At 40.1% G+C, this 20,863-nt stretch overlaps 4 protein-coding genes and 1 long non-coding RNA gene across 7 annotated transcripts; 3 read left to right on the top strand and 2 right to left on the bottom strand.

Annotated features, from left to right (window-relative positions):
- Positions 1 to 276: 276 nt before the first annotated feature.
- Positions 277 to 1,769, top strand: LOC104800121 (transcription factor MYB3-like). Of its 2 annotated transcripts, XM_010522845.1 has the most exons (4): positions 293 to 377; positions 456 to 591; positions 703 to 832; positions 1,192 to 1,769. In XM_010522845.1, the coding sequence occupies exons 2-4, from the start codon at positions 459 to 461 to the stop codon at positions 1,691 to 1,693; spliced, it is 765 nt and encodes a 254-aa protein (XP_010521147.1). In that variant the 5' UTR covers positions 293 to 377; positions 456 to 458; the 3' UTR covers positions 1,694 to 1,769. The 2 variants fall into 2 exon arrangements, with proteins under 2 accessions (XP_010521146.1, XP_010521147.1); XM_010522844.2 differs by having other exon boundaries at positions 277 to 591.
- Positions 1,770 to 5,508: 3,739 nt separating this feature from the next.
- On the top strand, positions 5,509 to 8,675 carry LOC104800120. The gene is made up of 5 exons (XM_010522843.1): positions 5,509 to 6,391; positions 6,708 to 7,166; positions 7,394 to 7,771; positions 7,861 to 7,928; positions 8,170 to 8,675. Exons 1-5 carry the CDS (start codon positions 5,705 to 5,707, stop codon positions 8,405 to 8,407), a joined length of 1,830 nt encoding a protein of 609 aa, XP_010521145.1. The 5' UTR covers positions 5,509 to 5,704; the 3' UTR covers positions 8,408 to 8,675.
- Positions 8,676 to 8,981: 306 nt separating this feature from the next.
- LOC104800119 lies at positions 8,982 to 11,153 on the top strand. The gene is made up of 2 exons (XR_769680.2): positions 8,982 to 9,196; positions 10,799 to 11,153. It is a non-coding gene; the product is annotated as an uncharacterized LOC104800119 (long non-coding RNA).
- A 45-nt stretch (positions 11,154 to 11,198) lies between these two features.
- Positions 11,199 to 13,377, bottom strand: LOC104800118 (transcription factor TCP22). Its single transcript, XM_010522842.2, has 2 exons — positions 12,653 to 13,377; positions 11,199 to 12,138 (listed from the first exon to the last, which is right to left on the bottom strand). Exons 1-2 carry the CDS (start codon positions 13,064 to 13,066, stop codon positions 11,476 to 11,478), a joined length of 1,077 nt encoding a protein of 358 aa, XP_010521144.1. The 5' UTR covers positions 13,067 to 13,377; the 3' UTR covers positions 11,199 to 11,475.
- Positions 13,378 to 15,097: 1,720 nt separating this feature from the next.
- On the bottom strand, positions 15,098 to 17,976 carry LOC104800117 (probable alkaline/neutral invertase D). 2 transcript variants are annotated; one of them, XM_019200908.1, is made up of 5 exons: positions 17,865 to 17,976; positions 17,038 to 17,417; positions 16,335 to 16,766; positions 15,675 to 16,233; positions 15,098 to 15,565 (listed from the first exon to the last, which is right to left on the bottom strand). In XM_019200908.1, exons 2-5 carry the CDS (start codon positions 17,398 to 17,400, stop codon positions 15,270 to 15,272), a joined length of 1,650 nt encoding a protein of 549 aa, XP_019056453.1. In that variant the 5' UTR covers positions 17,401 to 17,417; positions 17,865 to 17,976; the 3' UTR covers positions 15,098 to 15,269. The 2 variants fall into 2 exon arrangements, with proteins under 2 accessions (XP_019056453.1, XP_010521142.1); XM_010522840.2 differs by having other exon boundaries at positions 17,038 to 17,468; positions 17,865 to 17,975.
- Positions 17,977 to 20,863: the final 2,887 nt, after the last annotated feature.

The following is a 20,863-nucleotide window of genomic DNA, read 5'->3' as shown; positions in this document are numbered from 1 at the left end:
CTTTCCTCATATCTTAACTTTTTCTCGTTTCCATCTTCTTCTGTTTTTTTTTCCTCCAATAATATGCCATAATATCAAAAACGTCACCTAATTCATATTTTTTTTGGGGGCATATCTCAGTTCCTCGCACTCAGTAACAAGAGTTGACAACAACAGTGCGTACTATAATATTGTGGTCGTTATATTTCGTTTTACCGATAAAATAAAATAATCGCGGATTAGTTGTACAATTCGATTTAATTATTTCAGACATTATTGTGTATATTATAAATCAGAATCAAACCTTCCAAGGCTCCTCTCTCTCCTCAAAAGGCAAACGCTTTTCCATCTCTCCGTCAGGACCTCACGCCTTCCTCCTCGATCCACCGATACAAAGAGTACGAAGTATATACATAGGCACACACACACACATATACACACAAACTCGGATACATATACAGAGACTCCATTTACAGGGGATGGGGAGGTCGCCATGCTGCGAGAAAGCCCACATGAACAAAGGGGCCTGGACTAAGGAAGAAGACAAGCTCCTCATCGACTACATCCGCACGCACGGCGAGGGTTGCTGGAGATCTCTCCCAAAAGCCGCCGGTATTCATATATATATATATATGGGTCTATGCAGACGGACATATATGTATGTATGCCCTAATTTCTTTTTCTAACTGGTGTCTTGTTTTTGGATTTGTTGGGTGGGGACAGGACTGCAGAGATGTGGGAAGAGTTGCAGGCTGAGGTGGATGAATTACCTGAGGCCTGATCTCAAGAGAGGCAATTTCACCGACGAAGAAGACGAACTCATCATCAAGTTGCATAGCATGTTCGGTAACAAGTCTGTCTTCTCTCTCTCTCTCTCTCTCTCAACTCTGTTTGGTTGTCAGGATTTAATAAGAGAAGATGTCGTAGTAAATTCTAAGTTATAAGTTTGTTCGAAGAATTGAATCGTGATTACAAAAATGTCATAAAAAAATAGCAGATTTCTTTGTAGTATGTTCTTTTAGTTTATGCTGTTTTCTTGTTACAACGTTGAGGATTTCCCAGGAAACTCCGAGAATGTTTCCCTTTCTGCTAGTTGTGAAATGGGACATAGTGTTTGATTTCCGCATAAAATGGTATCTCTGGATATTTTCCCAGAAAAATATCAACTTTCCCGGAAAATCACTCAGAAGTTTCCGTTTCTTTTAACCGCAGGTGGTCTTTGATAGCTGGAAGATTACCGGGAAGAACTGACAATGAGATCAAGAATTACTGGAACACCCACATCAAGCGGAAGCTTCTCAGCCGTGGGATCGACCCTCAAACCCACCGTCCGATCACCGAACCCGCCGCCCCTCCCAATCCGCCGCCGTCCCCTCACGCCGGACACAGCTCCGTTTTGTCCCCGCCGATCAAATTCGCCGGAGAAGACCCGGAGACGGTGAAAGCAGAGCCTCTGTCTCAAGAAGAAGGAAACTACACGAGCAACGGGACGACGACGTCGTATAAGGAAATTCCAAAGGAGCACCACTTCGAGCTTAACCTGGAACTCTCGGTGGGACAGGCCACGTGTCACCGGGCCGAGTCGGATCGGGCGGCGAACCCCGAGTCGGAGAGGGTGGTGTGTTTGTGTTGCCGAATAGGGTTTCAGAACGAGTCGTGTCGTAGTTGCCAGATTTCAGAGGTTAGAAGCCTTACGAGCTCCAACATTCTTTAGGTTACAATGATTATTTCTCTTATTATATTTATTCGTCTGTACGCATTAACCACAACATAGGTTATATGATTATTTGGGGCTGGAGACAAAGAAGTCCGGAAATGGTTATTAGACGTAAAATTACGATGAATGGCAACCGTAAAAGGAATCAGAACGATCCGAACTATATAATATGCATATATCAATGGATAAGATAACATTCGCACATATTTGTTACAGTGAAAACAAATTTTAAATATATATGCTTTTGTACAAAACTATATATGCATATAATATATAACGATCGATAGAGGAAAGTGTCAGTGGTTTGGTGGCCAGAGAGCGATGTATATGCTTCAATTCTGGCACATTACATTAAATAGGTTAAAGCACCAAAATAAGATGAATATGTATATATACGTGTGTATGTATTGATTGGACTTTGTGATGCATGCATGGATGATGATGATGATGTGAGAAATAAATACAGAATCAATCAAATAATGAGGGTGGGGAAGGGGTCGGTCAAAAGAGACCTGGTTAGGTGGGAGACTTGGACGCAAGGGCAATGAGACTCACAAGGCATCCAATCCATCATGTGTCATCTTGGTGCATTATGCACCATAACAATAATGATGATGAAGAATTTTTTTTATAATATAAGTGGGTCACATGAATATCTTAATTTTTAATTTGATAGCGTAATATTTTCAAATATTAAAATGTATCACAGATCTAATTTATAAAATCAAAATGTAATTTTTATTCAAACTCTCTGTACAATTGTTAACAAAATATCTAAAATTAATCTGAGATTTGGTTAGAAACTGATCTCAATTTTAGAAATTGTGTATTAATTTGATACGATAATTTAATTTAGTATATTTTAATATTTGAGTTATTATATTATTAAATTAAAAATGAAGATATTTATACGAGTTTTTTGTTTTGTAATAATGATATTTTTTATTAAAATGATGCAAATACATGGGATGTGATGTGCAAAGCAATTACGCAGTATCTTCTTCGTGGATGCTGACATCTGACGGAAAATAATATCGGGGGCCTAACATGTTTGATTTGATCGGTCTTTTCGAGCCACCGCCAAATCTCCTCAAGTTTGTTCGCAATTTCGCATTTACTATTACATTGGGTTGCGTGTAGGTCGGTCGCATAAAATTTAATAGTATGGACCGGCGCTTATGCAAACCCTGACACGTGCCATCTCCAGGGTAAGATTTGCAGCCTGGCACGTGTGGTGGTTTGGATTTGCCTCTGATGGTGACACGTGTACGGTTACAGACGAGTATTCTACGATGTGATTAGCGTTTAATCTCGTTTTCATTATCTATCTAATCCAACTATTTTTTTAAAGTAATTCATCGAACGTGGCTTTCACTTTGTTCTTGGATGCTTCTTCGTTTGTAGGCAAAATGAAAAAGATAGCCATTTTTATGTATATATATTCGGAAAGATTATAATATGTATATATATATGGTGATGATTCTACTCGAAGATATTTTTGCAAATGTACAAATCCCATTGGTGAATCCCCCTCCCTGATTATATAATATGGATAGAGCAATAGAATACGATTATATGAGGTGCAAAATGGATATGTATACGAGGTAACGTGCCAACCCCAATTTCGGTCCCATCGAGCATGTGCTTTTATTAATAAATAGTTATAATGCTATTCATAGATATTTTACCAATCGTTAATATATATTTCATGAATCAAGCGTAAGGCTTTCTTTGGTACAACCTTACCTAAAAGTTTGTTAATAAAGCGTTTTCCCTTTAAAACTTTTATACTCCATTATTTACATATATAATTTTGGTAATGTGTGTGTATAGTGTATATGTACATGTGCGCGTGTGTATATATGCATTGATTGTCGATTTTTTTTCCCATCCAAAATCCACGTCAACAATATATACATAAATTATGAAGGAAATACCATATTTTCATAAAACATACAGAACAATTTAAGAACATGAGAAAACAAAAAAATGTAGAAAATATGAAAAAGGATTTTAAAAAAATGTAAATGTTTTTAAAACTATTCTTTTTTTTTAAAAAAAAATATCGTACTTTAGGAAAATATCCGTACATTTCTCCCGATCTATTTAGTAAAAACATCGAGATTAAAGTTTGGAATCTAACTTAGTTAGGACTGGCAGATATATGGATGAGAACACCATGTGAGATGTTGGCAGGTAGGTTACCGAAGTTATGATCAATCATATGATTAAAAATGCTAAATAGTTACGGAAACTTATATATATATATATATATATATATATATATATATATCGTGTTGATATGCATATTGGACGGAATAAGATATTTCAAGTTAATACGGGAACGTTTTGTGCACATGCAGTTGGATTGAATCGTATGCTTGGACAGCCATGCACTTATTTATCATCAATTTTAAATTATATTTTAAAAAACTTTCATTAATATCAAACAGCTATAAACAAATATATCAATAACAAAAAGCTTATATATCTTAATTTACGCTTTGAATGAAAGATGTTTTTCGAGTTTTTAAAATAAAAAAACCAAAAAAATTGACAATCAAGATTTTATAATTTTTTTAAAAAATTTGGAAAGCAATTTTAGTGAAATAGTGAACTAAAAACAAAAAAATTCCATTATTTGCATTTATACAATATGATATTTATCTTCATATCCAAAAAGTAAAAATTACTATAGAATCCAAACACTTATTATCCAAAAAATATCTCACATTGTTCGAATCAAATATTTTAAATTTTTTAAAATAATATATATATATATAGGTAAAACATGAGGTTATAATATTTGACAAACCCAAAATAACAGAGAATAAATGGCAAGCCGACACTACAAACAAAATTATCATATTTCGTCTGTTTTTATTTCAACCGAGAATAATAGAGAATATATATATATATATATATATATATATTAAAATATAGGTTTTATTTTAGGGATAAAAATTATCATATTTTATCGTAATTTTTAGTGCTGGAGAAGATGGACCATGTAGTGATCTTGGGTGGGCCTCGTTATAGCATTTCACCTGACAATGTGATTCATTGCACACTCACCTCTCTCTCTTAATGTCTAACCATAATCACAATACATTACCAAAAGACAATGTACGCACACACACACGTCACACGTGTGTGTGTGTATAATGTATGTAGAGATGCATAATTTTACTGACACATGGGCTCTTTTTACTGACATAATTTCAAGAAAATACCCAACCGGGCGGGGACGGCGACTTCGGAGCTCGATTCCAAAGAAATACGCCGGCGGCCCATTTTATGAAATGGGCTTCTAGCCCAACTTACTTTATTTAATGTAATATAAGCACGATAACTTAGGATTCTAATTAAGGATGGGCCCAACGAAGAGGGCCTTAGAAGGACAACCTGAAAAAAAAGTGGAAAGTTACATTTTCCACCCTTGCCCCATGTCCAAATACATGAATTAGAATATTTATATACTTTTTCCAGCTAATTTTATAAAGTGTGACATTATTATTTTGAAAAAAGTAATTATTTATGTAATGCGTGTCTACGTGTGCACAATGGGATTCAGAAGACTACTGACACCTGACCATATCCTTAATTTATACCATAAAGTTTCATATTTGCAGTACTATGCCCAAACATTATCCCACTCAACTACATTTAGTACTAAGAACAACAAAAATAATAAATAAATAAATAAAAGCCAATATCTCCATATTCCCCTGCGGATTAAAAAAAAAATGATAAAAAGTAGAAATCAAAATCTTTAATAAATTAATTTGAAAAGAAGAAAAACCCTAAGGCTAAATCGTCTCTTCTTCTTCTTCTTCTTGTATATCCGCCAAACCCCAGCAAAAGCCCTCATTTCTCTCCCTCGTTTCAATCTTCCCGCCTCGCTCACATTCTCATAGCTTCGCCCTCTCCAAAATTAGGGTTTCTGTTGCGGCTTTCTTCTTGGTTTGAAGAAAAACAAAAGCTTCGAGAGTGAAATGCTCGGTAGTGATGCAGAAGATTCTATGCAGGAGCACCACCTGTTCAACCCCCATTCTCTGCACTCAGGCTAACTCCTTTTCCACCAGCTTTCTCTCTTTAAAATCCACTGCAAAATCCGATGTTCTTTCTGTAGGGTTTAAGAGCGCCAGTCAAAGCACAAACCCGTCTCTCTCTTCGACGCCGAAAGCTTTCTCTCCCTGTCATTTACCTTCTCTCGCCATGGCGCCAACGGCGTTGGCCGGTATCCCGACTGCCGGTTCCGTTTTCTCGGGGTATTTGCACATGAACCGTGTTCCTAGAACGCCGCCGTCGACGCGCTTCACTGTCACTTGCTGCGGAACTGGCCGCTTCTCCATAGACGGTGGAATCCGTAATCCGTCTCGGGCATGGGTCTCGCGAACAGGGACTTGGCCTGTTTGGTTCCACTCTGGCAGCCAGGACGGGTTAACCACTCCTGCGACAGCTGCTGAAGCGTCTGAGGGCGTGAAAGGCTCAGATGGAGATGAGAAGGGTCCTTCAGAGAAAGATGAAAAGTCGATGAGGATGAACCGGAGAAATCGCGGCTCGAGCAGCGGCGCGGTGGAGGGTAATCCAGATTTGCTGACAATTCCTGGTGTGGGCCCGAGGAATCTAAGGAAGCTTGTCGACAATGGGATTGGAGGTGTTGCAGAGCTCAAGAAGCTGTACAAGGATAAGGTATATGCTTTTGCAAATACGATAACTAATGATCGTTTTGGTTCTTAGGACAATTACTTAGTACTGAGAGGATTTGCGTTAATGGTGGTTCTCCATGAACAACCACATACCTTCATTCATAGTCTGTAAGGAGCTGCATTTGTGATTCCGTGTATCAAGGAGCAGAAACATAACTGAAGCTTTCGCCTTTCTCTAATTGTGCTATGAGAAGTTTTCATTTTGCTGCTGTCTGAATCTGATACTAATTGCAGCCAATTTGTTTGTGTTGAGGTGGTTGTGTTAAAAGCGGTTTTTGTTACTGATTTGTTCTTTTCAGTTTTGGAAGGCAAGCCAGAAAATGGTTGAGTATCTTCAGAGCTCTGTTGGAATTATACACAGAAACCATGCAGAGAGCATAACAACATTTATCAAACAAAGCGTGGATGAAGAACTGAAGGATTCAGGCTCTGATTCAATGTCAGATGCGAAGAGACGTTTGACATTTTGTGTCGAGGGGAACATAAGTGTTGGCAAAACGACTTTTCTCCAGAGAATTGCCAACGAAACTCTCGAGCTTCAAGACCTCGTTGAGATTGTTCCTGAACCGATTGACAAGTGGCAGAATGTCGGGCCTGACCACTTTAATATACTCGATGCATTTTATGCTGAGCCTCAGAGGTATGCCTATACTTTCCAGAATTATGTCTTTGTCACTCGGGTGATGCAGGAGAAAGAATCTTCTACCGGAATTAAGCCTCTCAGGCTGATGGAGCGGAGTGTCTTCAGTGACAGAATGGTAATTTGTCATGCCCCTTGTTCTTATAGTTGAAGTACTTTCATATCCAGTTTAGTGTTTGGATGGTGATACCTGGACTGATTGTGGTAAAAAAGGGTTTGTATGGTTACTGATTCAAACGGAGTGTTGAACTGTGCAGTGCTTTACTTTCTGGTATATGTAAACACAATGCCAGAGGGCGAATTTCCGAGGCTGATAAAACTTTGTGTGGATGATACTTCATTCAGGTTTTCGTGCGAGCTGTTCATGAAGCAAACTGGATGAATGAGATGGAAATCAGCATCTACGACTCTTGGTTTGATCCAGTCGTCTCTTGCTTACCGGGCCTTATTCCCGATGGCTTTATCTACCTCAGGGCAAGTCCCGACACTTGCCACAAGCGAATGATGCTTCGCAAAAGGTCTGAAGAGGGTGGTGTCACCCTGAACTACCTCCAGGATCTGCACGAGAAGCATGAGAGCTGGCTCCTCCCTTTTCAAAGTGGCAACCACGGGGTATTGTCTGTGAATAAGCTGCCTATTCATTTGGATAACTCCCTTCACCCTGATATAAGGGACCGTGTATTCTATCTGGAAGGAAATCACATGCACTCTAGCATCCAAAAGGTGAGAGATTTTTATGCAAGTAAATGTTTTACACTGGATAGTTCTTTGATAATATCGATTAGACTGATTTCCTTGGGTTGATATGATAGGTGCCTGCTCTGGTTCTAGACTGTGAACCCAACATTGACTTCAGCAGAGATATTGAAGCAAAGAGACAGTAAGTTCTCAACACCTTCTCCTGTGTTAAAAAAAAACTAGCACCATTGCATCACTGAGTCTTTATTTAGGTTGTCACTGTTGAGCCCGAGAGATTGCTTCGAGTATTTCATAAGATTGCATAAATTAATAGGATCTCCAACCTTTGGGAAATGCTTTTGCATCCAGAGGGCAGAGTCTGATGTAGTTTTCAATGGATAGTTGCCGTCTAACACCTTTTTTGTCGACTGGTTTCATCAAAGGTATGCACGTCAGGTGGCTGAGTTCTTTGAGTTTGTGAAGAAGAAGAAAGAAACGTCACCAGAAGAAGGCGGAGGGGGCAACACAGGAAAGGGCTCAACCAACCAACCGCAGGTGCTGTTGCCGCATAATGGAGGGCTTTGGGTGCCAACCGACGGAAAGCATTTCCCAGAATCGGCCCTCCAGTCTCTGGATTTCAGACGTGCAATGTCGATGATGAGCGGCCCATCATCCTCATAACGCCTCTGCTTCTTTTGTTTTGGGTCAGATGCATCTGGATATTAGTGTCAATAGGTAATCTTTCTGTCTGGTTTATGTCTAGTTAGGTTCTGTCATGGTGTGATGATGGTGAATCCCTTTTCTAGGTATAAAACTCGTTGCTTTAGCCTTTTTAGTTTAGCCCTTTTGTAGAGAAGTTTGTTGTCCGGATGATTTGCTAATGTTGTTTCTTTTTATCCGCTGTGAAATCCCGCTTCTTAATGCATTTCCTGAAACATGTTTTGTTTGATTAGAGATTATTGAAGGCCAAATGTATTTATATATTTTATGTCAAAGCAGAGATCTTTCCCCATATGAATGTGTGCATATATGCCCTTTTAGGCAGGAAAGTGGCATTTCCATTGTCAGATCATTATTTCAAAAATAAAATTTTATAATTTTATTCAAATGGATAAATTTTCCCAGCATTTTATCAGAATGATTCATTTAACGTCAGGGCAGGAAGATCCGGTACGCCTCTGATACTGCCTACATAGTTTCTTCTTGGTTAGATCCTGTACGCCACGTGGACAGAGATCAACCTAACACGTGGAACTGTACGAAAATAACCCCTTCCCGTTCTCGTGTTTGTGCAATAAAGAAAAAGGAAAAGAACAAGTGAAGCATATCCAATTGATGTCAGCAGTTGATGTAGCAGACGCATTGGTAGGAGCCTTGACGGAGGTTGGCTAAACAAACGCCGTTACCGTTCTTCTGTGACAGACAGCTTTGCTTGCACGACGTCAGACTGCAACTCCCTGGGTTCATCATGTACATACATCCACCTCTCTCCTCCTCCTCCCGCCGTCTTCTCTTCTCCCCTGTTAACACCTTTCCCCCAATTGCGTTTTTTTTATCCCTGAACTCCCTTTTTTTGAATCGTGTCCGGTGCCCATTTTGTCGGTACTGTTTATTGCGATGATCGGATTTTCGGTATTTTTGTTTAGTTGCGGGGTCTGAAACTATGAAATTTTTTGTTAAATCGGTTGCTTGTTGCTTATATCTCCCTTAAATGTTTGATTTGGGCTAATGATATTTTTCTCGTTGGTCCTGCTCCTGTAGACTGTAGGGCCAATGGTATATAAGAAGAGATATAGTTGTCAGACAAGTAACTGCTGGCTTGTGTTAGCTGCATGTCTAAGATATTGATGTGTGTATATGTAATGAATTATATACACACGGGTGTGTATTTTGTATCATGGATAAGTCATCCAAATGTATATATCTTGGGCATAACATTCATGGTTTTGTATGATAATCTTGAATGTTTGTTTGTTCATGTCATGGGTTTTGTATATTTGTCCAGCATCGCAAGTATGCTTGATTTCAAGGAAATGTTGCAATTTCGGAGTTATAATAGAGAAGAAACTTTATCTTTGGACTACCATAGCTTCTTTTCTGATACTACTGGCAAAGTATGAAGTTTCAAGTATCCGCTGTAATACTCGAGGACTATGGTCATGTTCTTTAGATACATTTCTAAAGGCTCGTCATGGTTATTAATACTAATTCATGTCATTGATTATGTGCATTTTTCTTGTTGTGTGTTTTCTGTTTCGTTTATCCCTTGATCCTCAAGGTAAAGATACCTCTCTGCAATGTATCCCCTTTCGAAGTCTCATTGAATAATGGTTCTTGTGTAGTTAGTTTCTTTTTTAACTTCCCCATAATGTTGGAAGTTTTAACTTCCATTATATTGGTCCAATATTTTCTCCAGTGTTACGTATTTGGGTCCCTAAGAATGCACCATCGTTAGGAATATACAATGCTTAGAAGAACCCAAATTCTTACAACATTCGGATTTGATCAATGTCTAGAGGGTGCTGGGGAAGGGAATATGCTAGGCAGCCTTATCCTTTTTTTTTTTTTTTTTGTAGAGAGGCTAATTCGAATCCGACCTTAAACCCCATGGCAAGTGAGCTTACTGCTGAGCCAAGCCAACCCTTTATTCCGTTTTGTGATCTTATATATATTATTTGTTACATATTGAAGAGCACATTTTAGTGGATTAAGTGTTAATCCAACAATCATAATGATTGCTGTTGCTACTATACATTGGAAGGCATTGAGAAGCGTATTTGGGTCCCTAAGAATGCACCATCGTTAGGAATATACAATGCTTAGAAGAACCCAAATTCATCCAGTGTTACGTATTTTCTCCAGTGTGTTTGCTGAATCGTGTTAGGTGTGGGTGGATATACATATCATGCATCTAATCGTTAGATCTCAGGAACTAGAGTTTGGTTTTCTTGATACTATTTTATTTGTAGTATTTTCACGTGTGATCGGTTAGATAGATTCATTGTCGAGACATTAATAACCGTTCTTACACATCTAACGCTGTTGTGTATGGATTGGGGACTACCAAAACAGTGAGCAGAAGCATCCATTCGACAGGAGTGAAGAGGATGGGAGGAGGGCATGGGCATGGGCATGAGGAGCCGTACTACCTTCACGCGAAGCATATGTACAACTTGGACAGGATATGAAGCATCAGGGCCTTAAGATGTCTCTTGCTGTTTTCACTGCCTTCACCATTGGAGTGGCTGTTCCTGTCTACGCCGTCATCTTCCAGCAGAAGAAGACTGCCTCTGCTTGACCTCTGCTCTTCCAATATCTTCTTTCTCAGTTGCTGGCTGTTTCATGTGTCAGAAATATGGCATCTTTTTATGCTGTAGATAATTTATTACCACATGTCTGAGTTGTCGTCAGAATCGGCAGTTGACCATGTTTTCATCCATAAACATCGGGGGGAAAACTATAGCCACAGGGCTCTCAAAAATAAACATTTTCACATCTCTACCCACAAAACACAAAAGCTGGATAAACAGAGAGGCAGTCCACTTAACATCATATTATCAGCAGCGATGAGACTAATGGAAACCTTACCCCCCAACCATATTTCAATGTTGCTCCAATTTCATTATATATATATATTGATCACTTCCCCAAATCGCCATCCACATTTCATCGTTGAAAGAGTCGCCATCCAAACTGCGTTTACTGACCGCATTCGCAAACGCGAAACATAACGCTTGGGGTTATAAATATCAGGAGGAACTGTTACTAGCGTTTTCATCACCGCCTTTGGTTCGATGTTGTTGCTGCTGATGCTGGTCCAGTGTCATCCCCAAGCCCCCTCCTCTACTGTCTCCCATGCTGCTCTCCGTCACTCCCAACCCTAGCCGTTGACCCCCCATCGCCCCCTGATTCAACCCCCACATATGCTGCTCTCCTCCCCCTCCCATCGGAAGCATCCAGAACGTGTTTCCGCCGTTCGTTGTCGCCGCCCACATCGGTTGCGCTGTCGCACCACCCTGACCCGAACCACGCTCCTCTTCGTGGACCCGACCCGTTTTCGGAGAGCTTCCACTTGTTTCCGTGGCGGCGTTCGATTCCTTTAAGAGATAGGGTTTCGTCAGATCGGTGATGTTTCTCATGGAAGCGTCGGAGGATAGAATTGGCGGGTAAATCTGTTGCTGGAAGCCGAAGACTGCCGCGTTGAGTAGCTTTCTGGAAGCATCCACCGACGAGCCGTTGCCGGCGTTGAGGTCGTCGTAGAGCGACAATCCGGCGCCATGGAAAGAGAGTGGGGCGGATTTCGACGGAGGCGCCGAGATTGTTGTGCCGCTGCTGCGGAGGGAGACGCTGAGCGTGGAGAAGTTTGCCGGGATGGTTCCGGTGCCAGTGGCAGCGATTATGGCGGGCTCCGCCTGCTGGAGGCATCCAGAACGTGCCACCGCCGTTCGTGGTCGCCGGAGCCACCGCCCACATTGGCTGCGGCATGAAATTTGCCGTCGCACGCCCCTGACCCGTCTCCGGCTCCTGGGTCCGACCCGTTTTGGGTGAGCTCCCGCTTGGGTCCGCGGCGACGCTCGATTCCTTGAAGAGGTCTTCCCTGTATGGTTTTGTCAAATCGGTCATATTTCTCATGGAAGCGTCTGAGAGAATTGGCGGGTAAATCTGGTGGTGGAAGCCGAACACGGTAGCGTTCTGGGCCGCTGCGTTTAGTAACTTTCTAGAAGCATCCACCGCCGCGACCGATGAGCCGTTAGTGGCGTTGAGGTCGGCGTAGAGAGACAATCCAGCGCTATGGAAGGAGAGTGGGGCGGATTTCGACGGCGACGCGGAGATCGTGGTGCCACTGCTGCGGAGGGAGACGCTGAGTGTGGAGAAATTCGCCGGGATGGTTCCGGTGCCGGTGGCGGCGATGATTGCGGGCTCCGCCTGCTGGAGAAGCCACTCGATGGTCTCTCCGTCTGATTTGTGCTCTAATTCCCGCGTCAGTTGAAACACCCTAGCCGCGCACATCGCCGGCATGCGAATTCGCCGTCCACGGCCGTCGACTTTGGTATGCCTGTCCTTGGACGGCTTCTTCGCGGGGGGTTTGACCACGGCCAGAGAGCCACCGGCGCTCGAAGCAGTTGCGGTGGCGACAGGGGCGTGTTGGCCGGAAATGGATCCCATGAACGGGGCTGGTGATCGCTGCGACGGTAGGTTATCGGCGGAGCTGAGCTGCAGCGGGGCCAACGCCGTGCCAGATTCCTGTTTGCGGCCATGGAGATTTTGATTGTTACGCGACTCCATCTCCTTCTTGCGGCAAAGAAGAGCTGAGGCAGCTGCTGCTACAGATTTCACCATCCAGGGAAGAAGGAGGAGAAGGAGAGAGAAGACATACAGAGATCGATGGAGGGAGTGAAACAAGTGGATGATGTGCAGAGATGGCTTTGGAGGGAACCATCATCTCTCTATCTATGCATCTGCGAGTTATTATTGTTTACATATCGGCAATTGCTATTTCCACTCCTATCCTTTTTGCTGTTTCCACTCCAATCCTTTTTGCTATTTTCATGTGGGAAAAATTACAAGATGTTGTTTTCTCTTTTGTTCATTTGTCGTTCTTATTATGGCTCCCATTCTTTTCCTAAATTAAACGCCCATGAAACTGTTTTAAATTCTTTTGGTCGGTGCAGAATCTCAAACCCTTAAAAATTCCTCTAATATATAAATTACGAAAAAAAATCTTAAACTTACGTCTAATTATTGCTGAATTTGAAAAAAATGATTCATTAATTCCTAATCTTATTAAAAAGTGTCATAATAGTTTTTAACATAAAATGATTAGAATAATACGATTTTAATTCCTATGTGACTTGTCAAGTCATGTCGGATTTTTAAGCCATGTATTCAGTACTACTGAGTCATATTATGGGTCACCGCCATCGCCGTCGTCGTACATGACCCATCAATATCAGGCTAACCCGAGCTACGCCGCATCCGCCGGATTCGTCCAAGGAATCCTCACCGGACTCATAATCCTCGTTGTCATCCTCTGTCTCTCCACTGTCATGATCTGGCTCGCTCTCCGACCCAAATCCTAATTTTCTTGGTGACCTATTTCATCGTGTCGGGATTCAACGCGAGTCAATCCGATTTCACCGCTCAGTGGACGGTGAATCTCACGGTGGAGAATCCGAACACGAAGTTGGGAGCGTACTTCAACCGAATCTAAGGGTTCATATACCACCAGAACACCGCCGGCGAGAACGAGTTCCTGGCGACACATTTCTTCACGTCGGTGTACTTTGAGACAAAGTAGACGGTGGAGATCGGAGAGAGGTTCATGCCATGGGAGAAGGAGGAGCCGGAGGTTCCGCCATGGGTGCCAGACCAGATGATGAAGGAGAGGGAGGGTTTTGTTAAAGTTACGCTAAACCGGAAATATCTTGGTTCAAACTGTTTTTATTGAACCGGTTTTCTTAAATCCGGTCTTGAATACGTGGTTCAAAAATCCGACATAGCTTGACAAGTCACCTGCCACGTCGGATTTACAACCGTATTATTCTAACCATTTTATGTTAAGGACTATTATGATACTTTAAAACAAAGTTATGAATTATTGAGTCACTTTTTTTAAGTTCAAAAATAATTAGACATCCTCGTAAGTTCAATAATTTTCGAAGTTCAAGAAATTTTAGGAATTTTTTCGACTATCATCTAAAGTAGAATTATAGATTAGATTAAGCTTATGAATTATACGAGTTAGAACAATCAGTTTGCATAATGGGGCTTAACAATCCACTCACGCAATTAATTATTTGCTTTTGTTGACAACTGATGTTATGGATGATGCTTTGATCAAATCTAAGTCAACAACCCATGATTTTCTCTTCTTTTCAAATCAACCTTTAATCTCTGTGTGCGCATATATAATATATAATAAAGCTATATAATAACAACAATTACATTCCTCGTGAAATACAAATAATGTATAACATATAGTTTTTTTTCGTACTATGTTCCACAAAAAAATGTTACCTATAATTAAAAAAATGTAAGATGAATCCTCCACGGCGGATAATTTCACACCGGGCATCCAACTTTGACTAATTTGTCAATATTCATATAATTTGTCAATATTTGCCAACAAAATTGTGGAATGTGGGGTTATATTGCACATTGAAGTGTCGTGTTCGGTCTTTAATAGTTTTGTCGGTTTGTGCCACGTAAGATTATGACAGCGGTCAATGGTCTGGTCGTTGACCTCATCAATCAACGCCTTGCCGTTCCTACTTTCTGTTGATCTTCCTTCCCTCTCGAGTTTAAGCATTAAACAATGAACAGCAAATCGGGATTTGATGATTATATTAGATTAGAGTTTATCAAATATATATATATATATTTGATTGCTGAAATATAATAACATTTTGATGGTACGAAAAATATGTAATAAAAAAAAAGAGGATAAAACATGTAATTTTACATTTTAAAAAAAAAAACAAGAACAAAAATCTAAAATCTAAACCCCCAAAGCCCCATCAATCAACCCAATTCCTATTTTCCTTCAGCAAGTCCAAGAAGAAGAACGCTTGATGACAGGCTTCATCTGTTTGTCCTCTTCCAAGGAGATCATGCCCAAGTGAGAAGGGTCCTCCAACATCATCTTGGCGACCAAGTAACCGGCAATGGACCATGTCTGAAACTTCCTCGCCTGTTTTCCGATGAACCTTCCCACCTTCCCGTCGTAATATTCCGGCCATCCGTCCTTCAGCAGCCTCGTCTCCGCCAGCTCTATCGCCTTCCTCGCTATCTGCGGCCTTCCCGTCTTTATGCACGCCGCCGTCAACAACCACAGCAACACTGCAACACACACACACACACATATATATTTATATTCTCATTTCAGTCAACAATTCTTGAATCTTTTCTCAAAGCCCACTTCCGATTAGGGTTGCGAATGAGGAATGACCTGGCCAAGAGCCGCCATTGTGGTAGCTCCAGCGAGTGTTCTTAGGGTCACAGCCAGTGACGATGCGCCATGCGTGGCTCTCTATCGCCGGATAACATATCTTCAATGGCATCTCCCCTACAAGCTCCTCCCACCTCGCCTCTATCAGGTCCATTATCGCCGCCGATTGCTCAGGCGTGGCCAGGGACGACAGTATCGCCACGCAGTTACCCAACGCGAACCACCTGAAGTCCATCCGAGCTGGGCTGACGTTCCCGATGAAGTATCCGCCTCGGAGTGGCATGAAGTCGAACAACCAATCCGGGATCGAATCAGGAATCACGTTGAACTTGTTCACGGCCGTGTGTGAGTATTCCTCTGTCTTGTACCGGTATATGTCGTTCAACTGCTGGAAATCCAGCCAGAAGTAGCTTCGCATGTGGAAGCTGAGCGCGTGGAGTCTTTTCACGATTCGCTCCATGAATTCGTTGCCCTCGGTATCGTGTTTGAGCATGGACAGTGCTGCACGTAGGGCCATGAAGAAGAGGGCTTGGATCTCGATCGGGTATCCGTACACACCCTGTGTAAAAGAGAGAAGGAGAAAGTTTGCATTCGATGTCAGAATCGAACCCTCAACGAAACGATATATGATTATATGCAAGGAAATGAAGGTTTTTTTACCATTCTTCGATCGATCATGCAGCATCCATCGGCGCAGAGCAATGTCGGGAAGGTATCAAACCCTTCTGACAGACACAGAGATAGTATGAGTCTCATTCCCTTTTGACATTCTGGTGTCTCGGCCAGGGACAAATCCCCGGTGGATTTCGTGTAGGCACGGAGAAGAATGATCCACCAGAACCCGGAGTCAACAGGAGCCACCCTTCCGATGGCGCTCTCGCCAAAATCAGCAATGACGGTGTCTGTTTTCCGATTCGGGTCATGGAGGACCTTGAAACTAGCCGGCATTGCGCCTTCCCCGAGCTTGAACCGGTCTATCCTCTTCTCCCAGCCCTGGATGTGGAGTGTCTTTATAAGAAAGTTCTTGACGATGTCAGGCTCTCCATTCATCAGGAAAGCCAGAGCGCTTGGAACAAAGTCACGCACGAAAACCTTGCAAAGACAAGGAACAGAACATCAGAGATTGAACACTCGCATAGACAAACACAGAATCAAATTGTCTAAAGCTTGTCCCAATTTAAATTGACATTTATGCATATTACTTTCTAGTTAATTCACGTAAATATCACATCTTTTTTACCATTTTCAATGAGATTTGAAGTTAAAGCTAAAGGGTATTCCGATTAGACACAAAATCCATCCAAAGACTGAAATATAAATGGTCGAAACAAATAGAAGACAGGAATATGGTCAGAGGCCGTACCTGATCGTAGTTCAAGACCTCTTCGGAAGCATGGTCATAGGCGGCGATTGTCCCCACCGGTTGCCCCCGGAAGTAAACCAAGGATCGTCGCAGAGCCTCCCACGCGTCCGCCACCATTGGGTGAGGCTCGAACGAGTTTCTCGCCGACGATGCCGGAGTGTCCCATCCCGACCGGCCTCCGGGAGAGTACACGTTGTCGTATAGACCGAGTTCGCTGAACGATCTCTCGTCGAACGACCTCTTCCGCTCGATGTTGAGCCTCGGTCGGTCCAACAGCCGAGCCAAATCGCTGTCGTCAAGCTCCGACAGCGAACTCTGCGAGTTCACCGCTTGGAGTGCGTTCGGATCGTTCGGTCCGTCCATGGATCGCCAACTTCGCCCTTCGATCAGAATCAAACAGACCCAGTTTTGTTTTCAATGCAGACGCAAATCTGGAAATACCGGACACATTTACGATGTGAGAACGTGAACTGAAGAACCGGTGTCTCATTATGGAGATGATCTATAACTCCTAGCGGGAAAACGAAACGGAAACATGGAAGGTGGTTGTCTTATCCAGATAGAAAACCATTGATACTGTTTTTATGGCCGTAATAATCGCATTGTCTTCGGGATCAGTGTTTTCCTAAACAAAATCCATGGACGAACCAACAGATTGAGAAGCGATAAACGAAAAACGGATCGAGATCACGGCTACAGACGCATCGACGAGAGCATAGAAAACTTTATCAAATCCAGATTTGCCCAGATCTGACAAACGTTTTGCAGAAAAAAGACGAATAAAATCTCATGGTTTCAGGTTTACAAAAGGACAGAGACAAACAAACCTTTGCAAAGGAGAGAGGGTGTCTGTGCGAGCGAGAAAAGCAGCCGGAGGTCTCGCCGGAGAGTGGGCCGGCGAATGGATGTAATAGAGAGAGAAAGAGAGAAGAAGAGGGAAAAAAGGAGACATGAGATAGAGAGATGATATATATAGGGAGACAGAAACAGAGACGGACATGGCAACTAGTCTCTCCCGTTTTCTCTCTCTTGACTGTAGGGAGAGATGTGTTCGTCGTAAATGTAAAGCCCAACTGATTGGTGCGTGGATTCCACGCGCATAATGGGACAGTATTTTCCTCTGATATCTCCTGTCTGAATATTTATTTATCCATCTTTTGGGCCACCACTGGTCTTTTTCGACGCGACTTTTAATTTACAACTTGATTAAATTACTAATTAATTATAGATGGATGATGTGTTCTGTTTTTTTTTTAAAAAAAACATAATCTTTGGATTTCGGAGATAATGTTAATGTGACCCGTCAGAGTTTAATGTGTCAGATGGCTGTTGGGGGTTATGTCTCGGCAACTTGCTCTCTGTATCTGCCAGTTCGTATCCCTGTAGAATTAGATTCGAATCTGTTTTCTCCTCGATTTATTAAAAACAGACGAAGACATTTTCATATTTTATTTTGAATAAGCAGAAACATGCTATACTATCTATACCCATGTTTTTGAAAAAAAAAAAATAGAAATGGGCCAAGTGTTAAATAATTAATCAAACATAAAAATGTATCTTTTACCAAAAAAAAAATACAAATACAAATTTTATTAAAAATTATAAAATTAGACATCAAAATTTTCAGAAATTCCCAAAAAGAAACACCAAAATACACACAAAAAAAACTAACGTTGCAGGTTTCACAATCCAAAATTTTAAAACTAAAAGTCATGCATTTAAAAAAAATGACTCATTCATTTTATAGCCGTGGGTATACATTAGATTGGGTATGTTTGTAATTCGATTGAAACAACAGGCAGGAATGAACCCTAGCAAGGACATTCTCCCCTCTCGATGAGTCCCTCCGTACGAAGGAGAGGGTTTGGTTTCGATAGAAGTAGGTGAACAACACGAAGATTGTGTGCTTTATATGTGTACGGACGAACGGACATTGTAGGTCCATCTCCCAGCTAGTTGGTGGATGGGTCATGAAGATCTCCCCACTCTTTCTTTATTTATATATTTATTATCCAACAACATTACCCGATACATGTATCATATTCATATATATGATTTCTGTTTTATAAATTGGAGCTCTTGCGGCTTTCCTAATGGGTTTATTTAGAATTATTCATCGATTGCGCTGCTATTTTTGGATTTTATATAAAAAAAAAACTATATACGTGATGCAAAAGCTAAGTATGGATCAAGCAAATATATTGTCAAAATGAAGTTGGTGATGCACGTGAAAATTCATAACAAATCAGGGATTAATATCTCTTTGTCAGCTCACAAGACATTCTTTCATATAGGATCAGCAATCATTACAATATCTCGAGAGATAATTTGTTATTATTTAAAACCAGAACACACACAAAAAATTTAACTAAATTCATATTTCTCCATCTTCTTCGACAAATTCTCTCTTGATATAAACCGATAACTAATTTCATCTAGAAATGAATATTTCGAGATGATTCTTCCAAACCGAATCGTATTGAACCGAAAAATGCAGTATTGTTTCCAAATCAAATAATCCAAAATTATTGAACACTAATTTTTTTATAAAACCGAATTTTCACAGATAAAACCGAACTGAATTTAAAAAAATAAAAAAATATATTTTTTAAATAAAAATCGAAAATGAATAAAACCGTGCATAATATAATAATAGATTGATATATATTTTTGTAGAATAAAAAAATCGAACCAAATTATTTTCGAACCGATTCCAAACCGAATACAGAAAGCGTTCACCCCTAGTTTCAACTAACATTTGGTTTAAATTATTAAATTAGTTGAATTAATTAAAAATAATGTATGTATATATATATATATATATATTAAAAAATTATTCCGCAGATAATTGAGTGTCAGCTTGACTGAATGTTACAGCTCGTCTTTTTGTCCGTTCTTTCCTCGTGGATCAAAAGTTTTGATATTTTTTAGTTTGCGCATTTTATAAAAGAACACACATGACACAGCCCATTTATTATGCAATGGGCTTCAATAAAAAGTAATGGCCCAATATAAATAACAATTTTGGACCATTAAGAATGTGAATCCAGCTACTTCAATTTTGGACCGTAAACGAGAGAAGTGCAGTTTTCTTATCCCAAAAGCCCAGAATATAAAATTATTATTTTTTACTTAATGTATATGTATATTCGTAGATAATATGATTATATCTTTTCTTGACATATGACCGAATCTACAAAATCTTATATATAAATAATAAAATTTAAAACAATTCAGTCACATCGCAAGATAATTTTCTAATTTATAATTAATTTATAAAAAATTAGATCAATCTAATTAAATGTATTAATTAAAAAATAAATCCATATGATTAAATGTGTTGATTAAAATACAAATGCATATGGGTATTATACATTTAAATAAATATTTTGTATAATTAGTCCAATTAAAATCAAGTTATATCTTAAAATAAATAATTTATAGATATTATTGATTTAATAAAATAAACCCTTTAACAAAATGATACTATTACTTTTAAAAATCATTTAATGTAATTAAAATCTAATAAAATATAATAATAATTATTATTAAAATTTGTTGTTATTTTAAACGAGATATATTGATTTATAAATAATACTAAATAAATTATAAAATATAATAATAAAAAGTTACGATATGATTACCTATCTATCCAATTAATTAATTATTAAATTGATTACCACAATTCCAAATATTCCTCTAGAAATGGTCATAATTATATTATTCCCCGAAATTCTTCTTCCCCTCTCGATTTACGATAAAGGCTTCAAACTTTAAAAATTTACAATTAAGCCCCGTCTCCTGAGACATCCTTTTTCTCTTCCGA

The sequence above is a fragment of the Tarenaya hassleriana genome, unplaced genomic scaffold, assembly GCF_000463585.1.
Source record: "Tarenaya hassleriana unplaced genomic scaffold, ASM46358v1 Cleome65, whole genome shotgun sequence".
NCBI classification, from domain to species: Eukaryota; Viridiplantae; Streptophyta; class Magnoliopsida; order Brassicales; family Cleomaceae; genus Tarenaya; species Tarenaya hassleriana.
This window is presented reverse-complemented; position numbering and strand designations above follow the sequence as displayed.